Below are 23,797 nucleotides of genomic sequence, written 5' to 3'. Positions count from 1 at the left end.
GGAACTGTAGAAACATACTGGTCAGATCACAAACTTGTTTACTTTTATACATAAAAGACTTTGCATTATCATTGGAACTAGTCACAAAACTGAATTAAAATCACTTCTTAACAATTTCATCCTCCTGGTATGAGGAATGCCAACCTCTCAATATAGTGGTTGGCATGCATAGTGGTTTAACTTTGTTTCAGGGTGGCAACTTGTTACATTCTATTTGCAATATAAGTATGTGTCTTTGGTCTTATTATAAACATTTTAACAAAGTTTTCCATTTTTTAAGTTGTAGATTAATTTTTATTGCTGTTGTATTTGTGTTAAATGTGAAACAGCTTTGATGTAATATTTAAAGACCTGCTCTAGTCCTACATTTTAACCTTAAATTGTCACTGAAAAAGCATGAAAATCCTGATTATGAACAGTGACGCCTGTCAAAATAGAGTCTATTTTATATATAATTCTATATAAGTTACCTGTGGTTTTGCATGCTTAAGTGTGGCACGTGGCCGTTAACTGTAACCTATTGTAATCATGGGTTGCATACACACAATAGAATTTGAATAGCCGCGGAGCAGGGCTTTAAGTTTTAAACATATTTGAAATGATAGCAGTTGTTGCATATAGCATAGTAAAGGTTATTATTACAGTAAAATGCATGCGTGTTATGTAATTACATTCTTTTGTATTTGGAAACTTGATAGGAATTACTGACTTTTGTGTATTTAGTTACTACTTTTCATATGAAATACCAGATACAAAAGTCATTGTGTCTTAGTTTTATTATACATTATAGTAATAGTAAACAGTTCATGTCATCTGACTTCTGCCATTTCTTTATTTTCTCATGCAACTTTATTATTGTACTACATGTATTTGTAGTTAAATCCTTTATGAAAAGTTTGTTTATACCTTTTAAAAAGTATGTAATGCTAACAATTTTAAACCAGTGATGTTCATCAAACAAACTATCTGTTTTTGAATATATATTAATACTAAACTATTGCACACTATTCTACAAACTAAATTCTAAGCTGAATTATTAATGGTACATGAAAGAACATTGGAATTTTTACTTTAGTAATATCTTATGAGCAGTAATTAATTTTTCTATAGATTATTTTTAATTGTCATTGTACATTGTTATGTTAACTTACTAAGTGCAAGTGTAATGAAGCTGTGAGTTTCTGTTAAGGTTATTTTTATTTGAGCTGTATCTTAAACGCATTCATTGTTACCTATATGTGTCTTACAGTAATTTCAGAATGGATAAGAGTTTGTGTTCTAATGTCTACTGTTTTATTATAAAAGATACTGTTTTCAGAACAAGTTCCAAAGACGTATAATAATATTGCATTCACTGTGCTTAGTTACATAACTTTAGTTTTTATTTTTTGAAAATTATGACCCTTTTTAACTTATAGTATCAAGTTAAAGTTTGGCATGTAAGCAGATTTCCCAAAAACCTACTAGTCCAAATACCTTCAAACTTCACACATACCTTTGGCAAGTACATTACTGTAGCTCATACAAAATTTTGTCAAAATTATGCCCCTTTTTATCATAGATATGGGCGTGTTTCTTGAGAATTACTTGAACAAATGTTTTCAGATTCTTGACACATCTTTAGCATCATGAGATGACTTCACATGGCAAGTTGCATAACTCTAGCTTACATTTTAGCAAAATTATGCGCCTTTTTCAACTTGAAAAATGTTGCAAGAGCTTTTGTATGCAATTTAAGCTAGTATTAGATGGCAGGGATTCAATAAGTGGAGCAAGCTGACATTGTTTCTTGTAAGTTTTCAAGTTGATTCATTACATAATAAAATCTGTGCAAAAAAGTGTTTGGAGGAAAGACCGCAACCAAGCAACAGCACATCTTTTCCAATTTTTCTTATGATTCACATTTCCTTCTTGTACATACATAGTACTACATAGTTTCAGTGTTAACTGTATTACTTAAACCTTTTATAGTTACTAACTACTAATGTGAATGTTAACTGCACAGAATGTTGTTCATGGCATTGCAATGTGTAAAGTTTAATGATAATTTTATGTCTAAATCTATAGATTATGTTAGTTTAGATATCCTGTTAGAAATATAGAATTGACTGTATTAAATAGTCCTTGTGCAAGTATAAAATAAAGCTTCAGTAGACAATAACAGCAGCAAATTTATAATTTACTATAATTGTAATTTTTTCTCTATATACAATATTGCAAATGGTTTAGGCTTCAAATGCTTACCGTAACCATATACATTATTAGATTGCCCTCTTCATACACTACAATGAACATATAAGTATTTATGACTAACAAATATATTTTACCACAAGCATGTGAATGTGTTGATAAGTTTAAAATGTTAAATTGTCTATAAATAAAAAATATAAGTTGATAAATGTTTGTCATATTTGAGTCAAAAAGGTCTGCAATGTTTAAAATTTTGCTTGCCATAGAAATGATATCCTGTTGGTTATGAACAGTCACCCTCTGGATTATCACTGAGCACAGTTATTATTAGCAATAACACAAATCTGATTAAGTATTGCATATGTTCTCTTTCACTCAGGTGAGCGATATAGGGCCATCATGGCCCTCTTGTTTTACTAGCTTCTCAACACCAACCAGGACTTAAATTGTTTTTGTCAAAGAGTTTGGGATCAGTAAGTACATGATGAGATCCAATTTTTGCAGGAACTAGTGTCTTTCGATGCAAGTTCAACTGATCTCTTAATTTCTGTACGATACGTGTGTTTTGTTCGGCGATGTCTTTTTTTTCATAAGGGTCTTCTGAAAAAAAGATATACATGTTTGAACATGTAGCACAAACACTATACAAAAATAGTCTGAGGGCATATGTTCATTATGTGTGTTTAGCACATTATAGACATAAATGCATTATTTTTACAATTTTCTGAGTTTGGCGTCATAGGAATCACTTTAAAGACATGAAAACATTTTGCAATGACCGTCGTAACCTGTACCCCGTACTTTGATTCAGTGTTGCTATATTTTTATTTCACTATAATAGAATTCCGTGCAAACCGATGTAGAGGGCGTGAAAGGTGTTGCACATTTAATTTTCTCTCACAAACTTCATTAAACCGAGTCTGTAATTATATTGCTTTGCTACGTCCTATGCTTCCAAAGGCATGTTTTTCTAACTTTGTTAGATTAAATTTTAATTGTTTACAATGTCATGTAGGAAACATGCAATGCCGGTTCTTAAATATGTGCGCTTTAGAACCACATACTAAAAACTAAGTCACAAAATGACAAACAACTTGTGATAACAAGAACATTCTCTTATCTGGTAACATGGGTGCAATCATATTAAAATCCCTTTAAAAGTGTATGTATTCGCTCAAGCGTATTTGAAGTTATTAACGCAAAATTGTATGGTTACATGCGTATTTATTGGATATCAGAAATTAACCTTAAAGTCGTTTTGTTTTCAGGTCTGAGAGCTAGTCTATCATTTGAAGAAATATTAAACATGAAAGATTTGTTCGTGTAAAACTTCATACGGTGTATCTGAGCTAAAGCTAGATTATTTACTCCTTCGTATTTCAGAACTGTTTACCCGGTAACCTAATAGGGGTATAATCATGTGTTCTCTACAGATATTACATATTGAGAAGAAGGACACATTAACAAGAGACATTGCGTTTAAAAGCGTTTCAAAATTATTCAAAAGCAATTTAGAAGCAGTTAATATAGTACGGTTTATCATTTATAAAATGAATTAAAAATACATTTTTATGAATGCATCAATACGTTACATTATTATAGACATGTTTTGTCAATTAAACTTTGACAAAAACAATACAATGGTTATTTTAATTTATCCATACACATAGATCAAACGGGTTAGGTCATGCTTGGTGCGATGTTTTCTTTCTCCTTTCTAACTGAGATAAATGTCTAAAGGTCAAGGTGAATCAACTGTTTCCCCATAGGCCCACATTGTAATGTTTTCTGTTATGGGCCTTTTCTAATATCTAAACATTTGATACCACCTTTACAGGATGTAAGAACTGTCCAAGGCCGTTACTACAATTGCAAAAAATATACATGTTGACAATCACCTTTGGGCACTTTTTTTCTCTTTGAACTCAGGTACCCTAGTTCAGCAGTGATGATTTTTTTTATTTTTCATAAAAACGCCCCACCAGTAAAACATGCATACGGCCTAAAATGCATCATTCCGAATAATTTTAGCCAGGAATCATGGATTAGAATTTTAATTTATGAAATTAGATAGTTTTCAAACACGTTCAACACATATTAGACCAATGGGAGACCACTTTAAATCGATAATACTGCAGAATTCCCTATACATTTTCAACCAATCAGCGGCCCTGTGTGTTGATTCACTGTGAGCTGAACGGTTAAGACAAAATGTAATGCCTACTTTAGGCAAAACTAACTACCTGTCTGAAACATCAATGATGGCTATCTTTTCCACCTGACTTCACCAGAGACTGAATAACATGACATTTGGCTGATCGTATGTATTATTCAACATTTGTTATACATATCGTGAAAAGTGACAATACCCTATGATGACCATGGTTTTGACAAATCAGAATGATTTGAACAATTTTCATTAAGGATCACCAGAGAAATATTTGTGTTAAATCAAATCATTCTAAATTTGGGCCTTCTGCTTTTAACAAGAGAAAAGTAATTGTCCTCTGTTGGCTTTGTGTTTTGCTAAATGACAATCAATTGAACAATTTTGGTAGACCATTTTAGTAAAATTAATTTAGTATATGGCCCGTAGATTCATTAAAGAAAATATTTCAAGTTTAATATATACATATACAGAAAAGTGACCATGCCATCTTATGGTCTTGTTTTCACAAGTACTTTAAATAATTCCGGTAGAGGGTCACAAGGACCATATTCTTGGAATAATTTCAAAACCAGGTAAGCAGTTCCATAGGAAGAAGATTTTTAAAGGTACCACTATATATATATTGGACAAGCGGTTAGGAAAGGGATGTTTTTTGAAGATTTATTCTTTGGTGGTCTGTATGTGCAACCACTTGGAACCGTTTAATCAATTTTAGAAGAAGACCACCAAAGAAACAACAAGACTACGATTAATCAACTTCAATCATGCGGTTTCACAGGAGATGTCGCACGAAGAAATGTGTTGACAGATGACAGACGGACGGACGACGGCTGGTGATTGATCATTAAAGCTTACCCTGAGCACTTTCTCAGGTGAACTACAGAGGGATTTTATATAAAAACGTGTTTAGTAAAAATAGATTTAAAAAAATCAAATCTACTTGCAATGTAACGACTTACTTTGTAAGTTAAACAACCGAAATTCTTTCCTGTACCCTTGTTCGTCAATCTGTCCTTGAATCAGCTTGTATTTGCCAATCCTATGAGAATTTTCAAAATAAGATTCTAGCTATGTCAGAAAATGGTAGTTGTTTTGGTGTCGACTTCTACTCTGAGGTATAATTTGTTACTTCAAAGGTTTAAGATAAGGTAATAGTTATTTGCTATTTTTCAATAAAGGTTTTACTAAACGTAAGATATCCTGATAGTTAGGTAACAACTTGCCTCCTTAGAAAACCAAGATTCAGTTTTAAAAGAAGTTAAAATAGGCAGAGGTTTATACTTAAGAATATCCAATCGAAATTGTGTTCTGTTGATAAATTCAGTAAAGTAAAACATGTTGGAAATGTTGCAGGTCCTTATTATTAACCTAGGAGTTCGTAAGAAAGATGAATAACATGATTTTTATATATTTAAAGAGAGGTTAATAAATTCTTTGAAAAGAAAACTAAGAACCAGACATTAAAGAATGATCATGGTATTGACGATAACATCAATAATAACAAGCAAAAGAAGATTGCATGAAAATTGGAATTTACTTCTTAATTAAATTTTCTAAGGTTTAAAATATAATTCCAATTTACTGCAAGTAAAATTAAAGTAAACTTGATTTTAGTATATTTGAAATGCAGGTAAATTCTGTACAAAGTTAATACCGGTAAACGATATATCTCGCATTTTCTTTAAACTAAATGTGTTACAAATGATACATGTACAAAACTCAAACTGTGTGTCGGAAATGTCAGGCGTGATGGCTATTATGTATTCAAATTTTGATCCAGTTAATGGAAGTAATTGAATAACAAAGTAGTTCTAATACAAATTTCATTCAAAATAAACTGGATGGGATTAACTCATGGGGTAACCTCAACCTGGGCACGGGGCCCTTATGAGGCGCTCTGGTCGGTCACCCACCCATACCCTTAACATTATGTATCAGGGACCCAGATTATCCCCAAGATGGGCAAACCTTAATCTGCTACATAGGGGTAGATGGTCCTCAAAACGCTTCTGTTCAATTATACGAATCACAGAATTCCAAAAAGCGACTTATAAGAAGATATGAATTGAATACCAAGAATAAAGCAGTTCTTTATGTTTGACTCGCCGCTGTAAACTATGAAAACATAAATAAAATGATGGAATATTGATAAGTATTATAACAAAGATTGATCAAAAGGATAATTGATTATTTTAGTAAATAATTGACTCATTATATGAATATTTCAAAAATTAATTAACTGACTGACTGACATCTACAAATGATGACTGACTGACTGACTGCCATTTACAAATGATAGGAAATGAAAAGTTATAAGATTTATAAGATTGACCTATATGTTTTAAGTACAAACCACTAAGTTTTCTAAATGAATTTGTGATGAATAAATTGATTGACAGACTGACTAAATGACTGATTGATTGACTAAAAGATAAGTAATTCTTTAAGCAGATAATTGTATATTAAATTTTATCAAGAAAATAGATACTTGAGAAGAATAACATTTAAAAAAATTGCAGATACTGGTAAAATTCTTTTTTTCGAAACAACATTATACATAGCAATTTCGCTATGTGAACTACCTTATATAGCGAGTGGATACATTCATTATACCTTTATGGCAACCAGAAAAAACAATAAATATACGATTGTTTTTCTTTTCTAAAAATTAACTGAAACAATAAAAGATAAAATATACTTAACATAACATATTTACCACAGACATATTTTGTCAGATGTTTGCTTTTTAAAATGTGTCTGTTTAAAATATCTCTGTTTTGCACCATCTTATTTTGATGTTTAACTGGGAATGGCAAAATAATGTTTCAATACAGAATAATACATTTAATTACAGGTATTATGATTTCAATTCTTAAATAATCCAAGACTGGAATTTAGAAGTAGCAAAAGGGCCGAAACAAACGGTGTTTGGTAACGTAGTTCACCATTCTATAATTTGCAGACTATAAATGTGACCATGCCGTTAATTTGTGTTACATATTATTTTCATAACCAAAGCCAAATACTTCCTTGACAATTTTATATTGCGATACAGTAATGTCATACATCTTATATTTTCACAGAATTCTCATTTTACAGTATTTTTAGAAAAGTGATTTATGAAATTTATGAATTCACTTCATTGGACCAACTGTGTTGTGAAGAATCCTGCCATATTTATTCAAAATAGTCATATAGTCACCACAGTTAACGAATATTGACTAGGAATCTCAAAGAAAACAGGAATGTATGGGGGCATAGCTATTGCTGACTAGTACTAAATCATTATATAACTAGTAAGAAGTGTAACCAACATTTATGTATAAGGGTTTCTATTGAGAGTGTTTTGATAAACTATGTGCTAAGTGTTGCTTTACGCTTAATAATACAAATAAAAGTAGTTTGGGTTAACGTAAAGAAATGATACTAGATGTAACCCAATTAAAAGAACAATGAACAGAAAGGACAATAAGCTTATGCCGACTAGTACATGTATTTGGTAACGTAGATGCAACAATGCTTATTTTTAAAAACTATATCCTTGCTTATGATAGAAATCAAGTTAAACGTCTGACATAATAATTATTAAAGACTATAAAACAACAATGCAACGCCATTTTTTCTGAAATAATAAAAACAATTCTATTCACAAATAATTTAATGTGAACTACGTTACAATTTGTGAACTGCGTTACCATCTCCAGCATGCTCTCCATGTATTATACATATGTTTTAATTTAGCGTAGCAGTAAGACACCACACAGTTATCATAATACCACCAGAAATGAAGACAATTGATACTTATCAGTTGGTTAACTTACTTAATCTGTTACTGAACGACGACTGGTTAAAGTCTAATTGTTTGTGTTACTTTTATTTGATAAATCAACCATGGTGAGTACCATCTGTGTTAAAACAGAACACCGTGAAGTGTAGGCAGAGCCAAAGTGTATTGCTCCCAAAGAAATAAGTCCTAGGACTAAATATTTGACATTTTGCTAATTCGATAGTAACGTAGTTCAAAGTAACGTAGTTCACAATGAGTAGGTTAAATCTGTCAGACTTAATAAGCATGATGCACAGTAAAACCGTTTTGCTTTAATTTGATACTGTTGTCTAATATGTATGTAGTGAGAAATATGAATACCTTTGTTTTATTGCATATAGCAGACTAATGTAATGTATGGTAACGTAATTCACAAAATAATATAAAATTAACGGGGTATCGATTTTAAGGAGATGTTTTGGAAAATTTATCAAAACGTATGAACGAAATAATTCCATACAGTACATTTTCTATGTTTTCACTGTCTTCGAGACTGATCATAGTACATATCTATACACGCGTTGATTTTTAACTGTTCAGGTCAAAATGGTAACGTTGTTCACAGAGACTCCCGTGCCAAAATAATATCGTTAAAGAATTGTTTTTATGTTGTTTTTATGTTTCTAAACTGCTTCAATATTTTTGCTAAATTGTTGAAGTACATGTCACATATAATGACATGCAAATACTACATACAAAAACATCTTTCTGACAGAGTTTGTAGTCCAAAGTAAGCTACAAAAGAGTTGTGACAGGGTATTTTTGTCATTTGAACAAAACTGGGACAGGATATTACAGTGTTGTAACAGACCAAATTTGACGAAGATCTCACAAGCTGTGTTAAAATAAGAAGAAGTCGTTTGGTATATCTCAATGTCTCGAAAAGAGACCAAAAGCTCATTTTGCACAGACTTTGGAGAAGACCATGCAATGATGCTACAAACCGAGTCTGATGAAGATCCAATAAGCTGTTTATGAGAACGGGTCGTATTAAAGGATTTTCTAGCGCTAGTGGCCAATTCAGGGGAAGGATTGACCCCGTAAACTTATAAGAGGACATTATAATGATAAAGACCAAGTTTAATCAATCAAGCGCTTCATGAAAAATCGTTTTTAAGATATTTCTATGTTGTTTTATTTAGAAGATCTGTGATAGGGTCTATTTGAATGTTATGTGGGTTTTGAACTAACAGTTATACTGCAGACCAAGTTTAAGACCCATACATTTATGTTTTTTTCTATTTTTAGCTCTATCAGCCCCAGAAAGTGTAAAGGGTCCGATTTGAAGAAACCTGGGAAGAAATACAAAAGCGGTTTATGTGAAGTAGTCGTTTTAAAATATAATTTATCTCATGTCGATTCTAGAAAAGACAAATCTCTTCCATTTGAACAAATATTTGAGAGAACCTTATAATGCAGCTACATACAATGAATGATGAAAATATATCAAGCTGTTGAGAAACTGTCAAACTGTAGATTAACTGCTTTTAGTTGTTTTTTTTTTTTTTTTTTTTTTTTTTTTTTTTTTTTTTCAGTTTTTTTTTTCGTTTGCTGCCCCTTAAAGCGTCAAGTTGAAAAATTGAACCTTTTGAGCATATGTGGCAGAGGTCTGTGTGATACTACTCAACACGTTTTGTGTAATTCAAATAAGTAGTTTCTGAGCAGAATATGTCTAATCATAAATGTTAACGCAAGACGATGGATGACGGGCTTCGAAATATCCACCTATACTACTAGGTCATCCTAAACAATGTTCAGGTGAGTTTAACGGATATACACCGCATTCATCTGAAAAGGAATGACAAATCATGTAAATACTTCTGAAATCTAAATCACGTAGAAAAAATAACATTTAATACATTGATTTACGATTTACAGCCGTTATTTATCTGAAAGATTAAACCTTTGTACATGAAGTAAACGATAATCTACAAAACGAGTGATGGACACTGACCTTATTGCTGAACGATCTGTAACTTCGTCAATATTATACACAAACTCGTTCCGTGCAGATCTGAACCCTGCACTGATAGTCGGCCATTGATTGACTCCATCCAGAGAAGGGTCTGCAATTAAAAAAAATACATTTTAGTTTCTTTGATTTTTATGAAGAAACAACACAATCAAAATACATTATACTCGTTATCAATGAAAACGCACCAAACTGTTTAGCTTATTTGACATATATTATGCTGTTGACGTAGCGTGTATATTTCTTATTACGCAACCATGTGGTCATTTAGAGGACACTAAGAAACTGTTTCAGTCCTAACGCACTGAGATCGCCTTCAAGCAGTTAAACCGACCGCCCAGGAAGCTAGGGGTATAACCATCAAGGCATTTTGTTGCTCCGCTGTTAGATGCCGGAATTTCTGTCCATAACCTATACAGTGGTTACTTATTGATACCAGAGAGGCAACGTATCCGTTACTTGTGTCGTAGGCGACTATGATGGACGCAATGTCGGTGGAAATGTATTGTTTTTACTGAGGTGTCCAGGTGTTGTATAGATATGCTAGATGAAATGCGTAATATGTTGCGTCGCCGAGGCAAGCGTTAATCGGATTGCTTCGTCAGTATCTGTGGGGGAGGGATAGTGTACTTGTGGGGGGTACCGCAAAAGTGAATGATGGCAGTCTGACGGCTGGATCATACATAGACGAAACCTTGGAACAGTACGTTGGGCCCTTTCACCGAGTTGTCACGTTTTTTTTTCAGCAGGAGAGCGCTACAGAAGCAAGGATGAATACCCACAGGAAAAGCCACATTCCAAAAGCGTAACCCTCTTCGCATTTCAGTTTTGACATGGAAATAATGAGAAATCTAAATCATATATAATGATAAATATTTATGTTCTATTTCACGGTTGGTTTTCATTTACTTTCAGTACAAATTTCAACCATTCCAAGGCAATACATTTTCAAATTCAAAAATGAACGTAAAACCCCAATGTAAATACATAGTTAAGAATGAATTATTAACATAGACAATGCAAACACACATTATGAGTTAGTTCACGTTACTGTTTAATTGTGAAAATAGAAGGTATAAAGCTGTAAATATGATATAAATATAGCAATTTTTAAACTTTCGAACAATTTTAACTCTTACAACTTATGGTGGCTGATTTATGCCATTTTGTTATTTCGTTCCGCCCCACCAACTCCCAACTATTTATCAGTGAGTACATTAGTGACGTGATATGTAACGATCTGTATTTTTGAATAACAAACTTTTTCACAACATATGGATGCAATGCAATATGCGTGCGTGCGTGCGTGCGTGCGTGTGTGTGTGTGTGTGCCCATACGTTCCTAGGTCCATCCGATCGTTCGTTCGTCAGATTTTAACTTTGCCGTACACATGAAAATATTTTATGTTTATCTCAGTGAGACTGATTATCGCGAACAAGGTCTATCTAAATGATCAATGCCATACTTGGCTGAGAAAATTGGGCAATTGTCATGTTCCAAGAATACATTTCGCTTAGGCAAGCATATAGTATTTTTTCAAATAACGACAATAAAGATTAGACGGATGGGCGGACAGGCGCACATTCGCATATTACTCTCTATCTCTCTATATGTCATTAAAAATCATGTAATTTAAAAGTATCACTAATAGATTGACTGATGGATTTATGGCTTGGTATGTGGGGGTGGGGGTAGTAAATAGGTGATTTTAAGAGTGAGCAATTTCTTCTGGTAACACTTCATTAAGGACTTGCAAATATAACTATTAAATTTCAGTAATACTTTTATTGCCAATATAATTCATATTATAATGTTAATCCGGAAGGCGGAAAGACGACGTTCGGCGCGGCGACATTTGGCAGGGCGACATTCGGCATCGCGGCATTCGGCAGGGCGACCTTTGTCGGGGCGACCCTCGGCAGGGCGACGCACGCCGGGGCGACGTTTGGCGTGGCGACATTCGTCAGGGCGATGTTTGGCGGGACACCATAACGATTTTCAGGGGGCAACGTTAGGCGGTTACGATTGGCGGGGCACCATAACAAAATGTGTCGTTCTCTCGCTGCAACAGGACAAAATAACGAAACGGCACAAATCAGCTTCCATAAAAACTGCATATATGGTTTCTGCACGGAGGCGTATATCTCCGTGTCTATGAGTTTTAACTTTTTTTATCCCTGTGCATTTGTAGAACGAAGTAATTATAAGCTACTTTGATCAATTGGTAACACCGCGGAATTGGTTTGTGTTGAGGAATGGTAAAGAAATATATCCGGCAAAAGGTTATGGCACACATGCTGATAAATATTCATGAAAGGTTTATTAAAATAAAAAAAAATGTTGGAAGGTTAAAGGTGGAAAAAAAATAAATGAAGAAAAATGAAGAAAAGCATGTGGGGTGCGGGGCGGGATGGGGATAGGGTGTACCAAGGGCGACGAGTGTGACCGAGTGTGGGTACACAACTGCACATATTGATAATACATGTTAATGGAAAAAATGAAAGAACATAATGAAATTCTACCTATTGGTTAGTTTGTTATGTACAAATATGTTGATTTTAAACAATTAAACAGCAACAACTCTGAAGTTACTAAAGAAATTCTGACGAATATTTGTATCTTGTACCCACATTATAGTGATCTAAATAGAATTAAAGTTTTATAGTTCCAGGTCAAGTATGTCACAAGTTATGAAGCAGAAATTGCCATATTCATAGTACCCTATATAGTTAATACTAGAAACTACTAAGGCCCATAACTCTAGAGTTACTTAGGCATTCTAATTAAAACTTGACAGGTCGCATTTCCCTATAATGGTGTACATGTATATGAAGTTTCATATAAATATTTCAAACTACATCCTAGATACGGCTCCATATGGAACGACGGGCGGAAATGCGGACTGAAGGATAGATGGATAAACAGAGGGACGGTTATCGTCAAAACAATATTCCTCCACCTTCGGCGGAGAATAAGAAATGAAATACATGAGGCAGAAAACTAACGTGCACATACAGAATATTCTAAGCATTTGTTCCGCGTTTATTTTGTTAAAATGTACTAAATATTGCTAATTCATATTGATAAATACTTTTTATATTTTATATTTGTTCGTATTGGTTTACTGAGTTGCTTTTAGTTTGAGAATAAATTATGAGTAGACAGAAGACTACAGCATTTTAGCTATGAAATGAACATCCATTTAAGGTTGCTGACATTGAATCACTGGCATTTTACCGATTTTGGTTCGAAACCTTGACCGTCGGGTAGCAGTCTACATTTTAGAAAACCAAGCTTACATACGGAAGTTCCATGGTTCTGTTCTTTGTCCGCTTGTGCCTGAAGCAATGTCCGAAGGGTCACTTCGGATCTTCCTATACCAACAAAAGCTTTAAAAATCGTCATATGACCTAAACTGTGTCGACGTGACTTTAAATGCAACAAAACGAACAAATCACATCTATGATTTATTCTGTTTTAAATAACTAATAACTAGTAATTACTTGTTATAAAGTACAACTTCTTAAATATGTTACCTGGAGTACCGCCAGCAAGTGACAGAATGGTTGGAAACCAGTCAACTGCATGTATCATCCTGAAAGTAAACCAATATGTCTGTCATAAATTCGTTTTAGATTATGTTATTTTGACTGATACTCAGTTTTATTTATTTTTGATGTGAAAATATATATTAGCATTCGTTTCTACTGCACATTTTATGTGTGTTTATATTTGATTATTCATACGTTGTTTGAATCGTGTAGTGAACTTTGCTCTCAAGCTTATATGAAGAGGGATATAATTAAAGCAAAGTGACCTGGGTCATGAAATGTTAATATTTACGTTTAAAAACTCTAAATATTCATTTACTCGGTATTTTCATATCCTCTTTTCTTTAGGAGGTTTTTACTGTAGGCAAATGCAACCCCTTTTGTACCCCCTTCCCATAAAGTCGATTTTCCGCCTCTCAGTGGATAATTGCTTGCTGCTTTACGTAAGCATCCGCCGTTCTGAAATATACAGTAGAACACACGTTTAGTATTTAAATGCTGTAATTGATTCCAACAATATTAATAATTATACTTTAATATCAGTTTATTACATCAGCTATTAACGCTACATGTTTGGCGGTTTATTTATTTGTTCAACTGCTATGCGTTTTTAAGAAAATATTTCCGAAGTTCAAATAGTTGTCGCACGAAATTCGTATCAATTAAACGCAGAATATGTGTTGTTTTAATTGTTTTTCTTTATTGAAAAAAAAGAAAAAAACAACTTTAAATTGAATGACGAATGGTCTGTCATATTTATTCGTTATCAGACTATAAGTATTAACTTTCTGGCCAAAAATTGTGAATAACCTCTTATGCACATATCCAATACAGCCATGTCCAAAAGTCAGCCAACTATATATATTGTTTATTTGAGTCTAATCCACCAACAAACATCAATAAATACATTTTTGCATTAAAGTTGATAAAACGTCTTCATTTTATTTTTTTGATATAATTTGCTACCGTTTCAATACATATCGAGCTGCGGTAGCCTAAGGCCGGGGTAGGTTCGGCACTTGTTAGAGGCAGGTCGTGTTACTGAAAAGAGACCATTTGGTGAGCAAACGAACGATAAAATCAGAAAAAATGAAATACTTAAGAAATTGTGAAAAGTTAATTCATAAAAAAAGAAACATTTGTTATAGTTCTAATGAAACCGATTGTACAACGTACTGTTTTCTTTCACATAATTTTAAGTAGAAATTTGTACACGTTGGCGTGACAAAAATCCTCCAAATAAATCAGTATGTGGATTTCTGCTACGTAAGAGCACATTCTAAAACCAACAGATTTAATTCCTTAATTAAAAGTTCAGACTGAAACTGTGTTTTAATACGTAATTACATGTACTGAATTTCAATTCTAATATAGAACTGCTGTCCATGAAAATTTGCGGATATGTTTTCATGTGAGAGAAAATGTGTGTTAACAAAGAGATAATCGCGCTCACGTGCTGGTAAAACACCGTTTCATATATGCGCATTCCATGGCAAAGCGTAAACGTATTACGGTCTAAAACACGGATAATTCGAAAGAACAGAAAGGACGTCAAGGTAAATAAAAACAATTCAGTCATTTCATGAAAATGTAACGAAGCTGAATGATAATGTATAATGATATTGTATTATATCTGTTTTAACGTTAGCGTATTTTGCTATCCCTTGGGATTCTCCAGATGTTATAAAATGAAAGAAAAAAATGCGTTATCCATACAAATTATTACGTCATCGCGTCAGACGTCACTGCGGTGCGCAGGAAAAAGAAAAGCCCCAAAACGGACATACATTTAGAGAATATCGTAATTATGAAGATAATAACACATGATAACGTGTTAGAATCGAAATTATACAGTGGTTTGCTCTTTAATAAAATCATTGTCAATGTTAAGGCTTAGTACTAGAGTGTACTGTACATAGTAATGAATACATTGAATCAATCTATTTTCACTTTCTAAATTTAAGGAACCCGATCGAATGATGTGCCCTCAGCCGAACGCTTTTTACATGTGTAAATCGCCTATTTCCTACTTTTTCGCAGGTTTAAGAAAGTTTCCATGTGGCGTATGCTATTATCTGCAGATAATTAAAGGCTGTCTGACCTAAATGAATTTATTTGGGAACTACGCACCTTTTTACAATTATGTACAAATGTAGGGACCTTAAAATATTATCATATATGCAACGATGTGATGAAATTATCAACCACGTCTTCTTAAAACACTGAGGAAAACAGTGCTGCCTGTTAATATCTAGCTGTATATCTAGTAAGTTTGTTTTTTTATTTGTCGAAGTCTTGCCGCCTCAAAATAAATCTTAACTTATCATATTGTTGCGCTAGTTATTTCGAGTTGTTTTCTTTCCGTTTTTCTTTCTTTTTTTGTTAAAAAGGTCACCAATTGGTTGAACAGATATCATTTTTATTTAGAATCGACTGATTTTGAAAAAAATCCTATTAGGTACTATAGTCACTTGAGCGCGGGATTCTCTTCTTTAATTTTTGTTTTTGTTTTTTTTTTTGTTTTAAGTTTAACAATACGGAGAATAATTAATTATTTATTCTGGAATAGGAAATTTCAACATCGATTATATTTATACACATTAATCTAAGATAAAGCGATCTTCAATTATTTTATATATGTAGTAAGGTATGTCTGTTTTATATGCTTACATTGGCCTTTATTACAGATGTCACTTTTTCACCGGAAATCGCTTTCTGTTAAAAAAAGTTCGTACGAGATGATATTCATACTGACTAAATATTTTTTTCGTTATGAGACTATGAGAAACTTCCTTCTGATTCATATATTCCATGCAGCTATGTACAAACCTCAGCTTTATATTATATTTTTCATAATTTTCCTAGTAAATACTTTAATACATTGAACAAATGTTAGAAACTGTAAGAGTATAATTCTAGAACGTCTTCATAAGTAAGTCACACACGAATAAAGAAAACTATTTCTATCATAGAATATTAATTTGTCGTGATTAAGTTTAACTATAAACACGTTGTTAGTTGCTATAAAAATGGAGAGCAAAAAGGTCTCATTTGTCTGTCACCTGAAATATCTGAAGGAAACCGTTACATCAAGAACCAATTTTAAGATGTTAATCTTTAAATTACGAATACCGTAAATACCTTTAACATGTTTCCTAGTTAAAAGTATTATAGATTCGAGAGGACTATGTCTTTTCCGTTTTTCATTAAACTTTTAATTATTCTTTAACACGAATAGCTATCTCTTTTAATATTTACTAAACTGCGGTGGCCTAATGGATAAGGTACCTGTCACGCAAACTAGTTAAAATGAATGATAAAATAAGTGAACAAGAAAATAAAAGCGTTTGTACAACGTGCAAGTATCTTCGTATATAAGTAAAAAGTAGCACGTGTGTGATTAAGATAACATTCCCGCATTTATGTCAGTATGCGCTTTCGCAAAATACTTTCTGCTACGAATAAAATCTATAATCACCTATACCTATACATTTAAAAGAACAATTTTCTGACAAACAAATTATGTTTGTTTTGCGCGAATGTCGAGTTTAAGATTTCATAAATAAATGTTTCGACGTGTAAAAACAATATTTAACAAGAATATCATCACAGATGATATCTCGTTTATTCAAAATAAGATTTTGAGATACTGAGTTATTCCATTTCGCGTTTAAACGCTTGAATTTTTTTAACTGGTTTAGCACCTAAGTTTGTTGTACATTGTACACAATGAATCAATCTATTTTTATTAACAAAATAGAGCCAAATCGCGAGACTTGCCCTCTACTGAAAATTCTTACATGTATGTATCGCCAATACATACTAGTATATAATAGTTGTTGTAGTGGTAGTGGTAGTAGTAGTGGTGGTGGCGGTAATGGTAGTTTGAACTATTGAACTAATCTGGACAGCAGATTGCATCGATCGGGTGGAGATTTCGTACAGCATTCTAGTATCGTTTTTCGATCTTTTACCGATCAAGACAATTTTTAAACGATCAAAAGTCGATTGTTCCATGGTCTCACGAACACTTCCAAACCGACCGCTACTCGATTTTTTTACATATCAAAAATATCGGATAAGTCCGAGCATTGCCGGTCAAAATATACCTATAACTATCATCCTGATCTCTTTCCGATCGAACTCGATCAGTTAGCGACCATTTCCAAATTTCTTGTCAATTTTAAATCGACCACAAGCCGACAGCCGCACAAACGCAGTCGAGACCTTTCTGAACGTCCGATCGGTAATTGTTCAAACATTAATACAAATTAAAGACATAAAACTGATTTCGAGCGGGATAGTTCAGTTCCCGGACAACTGTTATGAAGCGATCGGATCAATTTGGCAGGCTGTGTGAATCAAGCATTAGCATTATTCTATGGCATAAAATGTGCCAAAAAATATGTTTTAAAAGATAACTTTTTTCCGAACTGATGAAAATTTGATATATTTGTTGAAAATTTTGTTTTTCTTTACCCAATCCTGCATGTGAGATGTTCGTTTTAATGTTCCTCTGAAAACTAAGTCTAACGTATACAACACATATAATGTATCATATAGGTTTCATGCGTGTACTATCTTATATCCAATAAATCACACGTGTGGTACATTCGGTCGATTTTTTCACTCGTGTTATATATTTGCTCTGTGACATATACGGCTCAGCAATGCTTTCTTTGTCGCGTATGCGCCCGCCCGCTTAGCTCAGTAGGGTAAGCGCAGATCTACGGATCTCATGGTCGTGAGTTTGAGCTCCAGACGAGGCGTATGTTTCTCCCTGACATTGTTTGAAATCTTTCGTCCTCCACCTCTGATTAATGTGCGGAAGTTGGCATTTACTTGCGGAGAACAGGTTTGTACTGGTACAGATTCAAGGAACACTGGTAAGGTTGACTGCCCACCGTTACTTAATTGAAATACTGTTGAAAAACGGCGTTAAACCCATAACCAACAAACAAATTGTCGCGTGTGCCGTCACCTGATAAATAAAAGTTGTCTGACCTTAATGAACTATTACATGTATGAAACAAAACATATATCAATAATGCTTTTTGAATAAGTTTACACATCTTACAGTTATGAAGAGGTTTATAAGATTTGATATTTTCACATGGCAATGGATATTTTTCAATGGATGTTATACCCTGTTCTTGAGGTAGAATCTGACTTTACCCCGATTTTCAAAAACCTCAAAATATACGATAAATAGGAAATCGTTTTGTAGGCTGATTTAAAGAAAAACGGACCTCACACAACTTTCCATAATGTGAGTCTAAGAAACATTTTCGCGAATAGAAATGTTTCTGCAATGTAGATTATAATGAAACTTCTCAGTTATAAATTAACATGATTATTATATATGATATTGTAAACTAAAATATGTGGTTAATGTGCTTTTTTCAGAGGTATTTGCCAATGTTTAACAGATATATACAGTTCAAGCTGATTTGAATAGAAATTTGGTAACATTATAAAGTGTCAGTTGCCCATATAATAGTTTACCTTTAGAAGGATAGTAAATGTGTCGTTTTAGTATTGGTTTCTTACGCGTTGCTATTAATTTATAAAGTGATATGTAATTCGGATAAATGAGGTTACGCCATTACTGCCGGTTTACCAAACGTGCAGACATACCATAAGCATGTCTTCAAAACACACTGAAGAAAGGAGAGCTGTTACTTAATATCTAATTATGTCGGAACTGCTGTAATGATATGTAGATATATCTTGTGCGCAAGGTATTATGTAATGGTGCTTAGAATGCCGTTTTTATATATTTATTCTAGTTCTTTTTTTCTTTTAATGTTATTGGACAAATTATATTTCTAGCTTGTCTAATTTGAAACAAAAACTTTTGCGGTATTATCGTCTCTTGATTGCGTGATGCTCTTGTTATATTGTTTGTTTAAAAATAATACAATAAGGGAAATGATAACTTCTTTCCTATGAAATAAGAAGTTTTTAACTTTTATAATAATTGCCAGAGCCGTAACCAGACCTGACAAACATCGAGGCACATTTTTCGGGAAGGGGATTGGGTAAATATGGGCTTATGTACAAACTTAAATAAACAAGTCAACATAATGGCGAACACTTTTTCATGGATACATTAAATTTAATACGTCTCCATTCCACGGTTTAGACAGATTGTGGCAATTGTTAAGGTATGGAATCAGGGTCTTCTATGAGACGTATGAAAATTCTAAAATAAAACTGGTGTATTTCAAAGCCATTGCAATGAAAGAAATCTATTTACAATGTACGGAAGTGACGTCAATCGCAACAAAACGTAATACATATAAATAACATTAAAACGTTGTTTTTACATAAAATATACGTTATTTCTGACATTCTGAGGGTCGCGAAATGTTTCAAAGTTAATTAATCTAAAAGATGGAAAAATATCTATATTTCAAATCTCATGAAAATTTTTCCCCCAGAATGATGATCAAATCAGAGTAAGTATTTATAAATCACATTCTCCCGTAGATTTAAAATTAAAAAAGTACAGGTCTATGTTTTTTCAATTATCCAAAAAACTTAAATTTAATATAAATTTACTTTGTCAGTCTATAAAGTATTTTAAAATCACATTTTATCAATTTTCACGTTTTTTTCCGAAATTTCAAATCTAATAAATAATTGCTAAAAATTATGTCCTTATTTTCATTCAACCCCAAGGGAATTTTTTTTAAAAGCCGTAATTAAACAACTTCCTTTTCGGATTAGACTGCTCTGGTAACCTTTTTTACCCGACATCATTCCTCCCCCCAATGCAATTTTCATCGTAATCGGGGACAGTTTTCCCTTTCCCCTGTACCACGCCCAACGTTTACCGCGTTGTTTTGCCGTATTGCTATGAAATTCACGAACGCGTAAGTTAATCATTTTTCCTTCTTTCCGAAAATCGGCTGAGTGTTGGGGTTACTGTTTTACGTTTTGAATAGCTGATATCCACCGGACTTTTTATTATTCGCCAATCAAAGTGGGGGGTTAGGGGTTCGGACCTGAAGTATTTGACTAACGTTTATCAGGGGAGGGGCATTAAGAACACTTCGATTTCTGTAAGTTCGTCTGCAGGATCCATAGCAACGAATGACCTCCCAAATACCTTTTTTAATGTGTTTTAACAAGTCCTTCTTTTTTTTCTACCATCCCCCAAAAACAAGGAGAGCCACTCTTTCCCTCGTCGGGTAAAAATGGTTTAAAAACCAGAGCATCAAGTCCGTAAGGGAAATTGTCATCTCGAGCTTTTGGAGGCCAGATCAGAAGATTTTTCGGGGGATCTCAAATCTTGGACAGAAAAATACGTTTTTAAATACAAAACCCTTTAAAGTCAATTAAAGTCTTGTTTTCAATGAATGTCATAGTTTTTCTTTTTTTAAAACAAGGTCTGGCTTTGTTGAAAAATTTGAAAGATAAATTTACTTTGATAGAGTATTCAACCACTCAGATCTTTTTGTCAGCTTTGATAGGTTTTGATTAGCGAGCGGTCAGAGGCCTTCCAAAACATGTCAGACACCCCGTCACCATTGATACTAACAAACACCTCTCAAAAATTCATCCAAAATAGTGTTGTTACCTTTGACTGGGATCCCCGTTTTTTTGGGCGAAACTCTGACTGGAGGCAGGAAAAGGGAACGAGCAAAAAGACATCTTTGAACCATTCCAAAATGTTTGATAGAAAGACTTCTAGAAGGAAAATGCAAAAATTTACATTATTTTTTAGGTTAAAAGGAAAAAAAACTAAAACAAGTTAATAAATCGTACAATAATTCATACATGCAGACGGGGACAGCATGTCCTGGGGGACAACCAGTTAAAAGAAAAGGGCTGAAAGACGTTTTCAGGGGTAAAGACAAGGAGATCCTTAAGCACCCATTGCCGTCCTTTCAAAACCCAAATAAACAATGACTTGGTAAGCAAAACTTTAGTCATTACCCAAATACCTTAGGGAGGCCCAAAATTTTTTCTACAGATGGCAAGAAATAACCTCGGACAAGGGGAACGGTCCATCATAAAGGAGTTTAGTTCAATCTAAGACCTCCATTTTAGGGTTATAATAAAAAGAAAAAAAAAAAAAAAAAGAAACAAAATCTTTTCATGAAGAAATTGTGTTTGGCAAAAGAACGTTTATCGGAAAAAGGTTTCCCACAACCCCAAAAAACCAAAGGGGGTTTCAGTACCTTTGTAGATTTTCTTTTTAAAAAACAAAATCTTTAAAAAAGAAACACTTCAAAATGGACCGATGTCAAAAGTTTTAAAATTGGTAAACCGAACGATTGGTCAGAGTCGATAGATCTGCCGAGCATAATGCACATTCCAAAATTTTATGCTCACGAAAATACGGATTTTGTTTTAAGGGCCATTGCCCTCAATGGAAAGGGAACGTGTTTTGCCCCACAATTTCCCCCAAAGTTTCACAAAAAAAGTAAATGTTGCTTAGTAAGGTCTCTTAAATTTGTCTTATTGTTTATCCCGACGAATGGACCAGAGAAAAAGAAATTTTTGGAAGATTTAGGTCAATACAAATTACTAATTTCTTCAGGTTTCATGATAAATCTTGAAAAAAAAAGCCTGGTTTCCCCAGCAAATTTTTGTGTATATAGGGGCATGTTCACTCAAATTCATCGATTTGGGGATCAATTTACAAATATTTTAAGGGCGATCTCTTTTCCCAATTCAGGGGGGAGTTAACTTTCACAACAATGCTTCGAAAAAAATATACAGGGTCTTTTGGGAAAAAACTAATTCAGATTCTGGCCAAGATTCCAACTTCCCAGCAAAAAATTCTCTGGAAAGGAAAGCTCCCCTTTGTCTTAAACATTTTTTTTCCCAAAGGTTTATGGGAAATATTTACTATGAAAAATAGTGGTACATATAAAACAACAAGGGGGGACAAACAAGATCAAAAAAACTTTGGTTTTTAGCTTTGCATTTTGTATACAAAAAAATTCCCCGTTGAAGGAAATCACATCCCCGGGGTTTTGAACAGTCTACAGATCAGTTGGGAAAAGGATCAACAAAAAAATAGACTTTTGATCATTCTATTGTTCAATTTTTTTTTCAAATTGGGTGTTTCCGAAGACGGGTCTATTTTTCGTCCTTCTGAATCATCAAACTCCAATTTTGTGCATGGCTTCCGAGCAGTAAGTTTTTGCAACAGATGCTCTCAGATTTCGCCAGACAAATTGTCTGTATATCCTCTCCACAAAAAGTTTTTTCCTAAAGTTTGAACAATACGGCATTTCCCCTGTCAAGTATTTTGATAGCTCCACTTTGGCAACTGAATTGGGATCCAATCACTGGAATTAGCCGACAAACCAAAACAGATTGTCCAATCCAAGTCCCAATCTGTTTTTTTGGACAACCGGGGAAAAAAATGTTACTCCGGAACCAAAATGTTCAGAACAAAAATATATTACTTTTGAAATCATTTTATTCCGAGGACGAATTTTCGCGATTTCCGCTAGGACCGATGGGCCCCCATTTAAGGGCCGCACTATTCTTATTTTTAGTTTAATTTTTCATTCAAAATTGAAAAGCGCGAATTAAAGCCCGCGGGGGGGGGGGGGGGGGGGGGGGGAAACGTCCTTTTTTTTACGTTTTTTCGCGAAATTTCATGTCAGCGAAATTTTAAAAATTTCACATATCCATAAAGTCAAAAACTTTAAAAAGGGGGGGGGAAGTCAAGGCAAATTATCCCCATAAACATCAAGGCAAATAGTATTTTTTATTCCACTTGTATCACAGTTGTCTTGAGTACGGACCAAAATGGTTACGGTCAAAGTTTTCTGCATCCTTCGAAGTATGCCAAAAAAAATAGGCCAAAAATCCTCAGGGGATACAAATTTCAAAAAAAGTGTATCAATTTACTCCACCTAAAATTAAATTAGTTCCCAAAAAGGGTCTACTGAAATTTTTAGAAGTTTTCAGAAAGAACCACTCGAACCTTTTGAAAAAGCTCCTTTTTAATAGTTTTGTTTGAAGATAATTTTTGATTGCCCTTTCTTCTTTCAAAAGGTGCAGTGACATACCGTCGTTCCGCCACGAAAACGGCATTGTTAATATACAGAGTATAGGC

At 33.5% G+C, this 23,797-nt stretch overlaps 1 protein-coding gene across 2 annotated transcripts in view; it reads right to left on the bottom strand.

Moving 5' to 3' along the window:
* Positions 1 to 2,169: 2,169 nt before the first annotated feature.
* Positions 2,170 to 23,797, bottom strand: part of LOC123554240 (arylsulfatase B-like) — a 114,751-nt gene continuing 93,123 nt past the window's right edge. Inside the window, exons 10-14 of one of the 2 annotated variants that reach the window (XM_045344237.2) lie at positions 14,030 to 14,169; positions 13,696 to 13,754; positions 10,141 to 10,252; positions 5,320 to 5,399; positions 2,170 to 2,790 (exon numbers count right to left, since the gene is read on the bottom strand). In XM_045344237.2, coding sequence (XP_045200172.2) covers positions 2,615 to 2,790; positions 5,320 to 5,399; positions 10,141 to 10,252; positions 13,696 to 13,754; positions 14,030 to 14,169 — 567 coding nt within the window. In that variant the 3' untranslated portion in view covers positions 2,170 to 2,614. The remainder of the gene's footprint in view (positions 2,791 to 5,319; positions 5,400 to 10,140; positions 10,253 to 13,695; positions 13,755 to 14,029; positions 14,170 to 23,797) is intronic. The other variant, XM_053548342.1, reaches the window with a different exon arrangement.

Source organism: Mercenaria mercenaria, chromosome 7, assembly GCF_021730395.1.
Source record: "Mercenaria mercenaria strain notata chromosome 7, MADL_Memer_1, whole genome shotgun sequence".
NCBI classification, from domain to species: Eukaryota; Metazoa; Mollusca; class Bivalvia; order Venerida; family Veneridae; genus Mercenaria; species Mercenaria mercenaria.
Note: the sequence above shows the minus strand (reverse complement) of the source record. Positions and strands in the feature narration are given on the sequence as shown.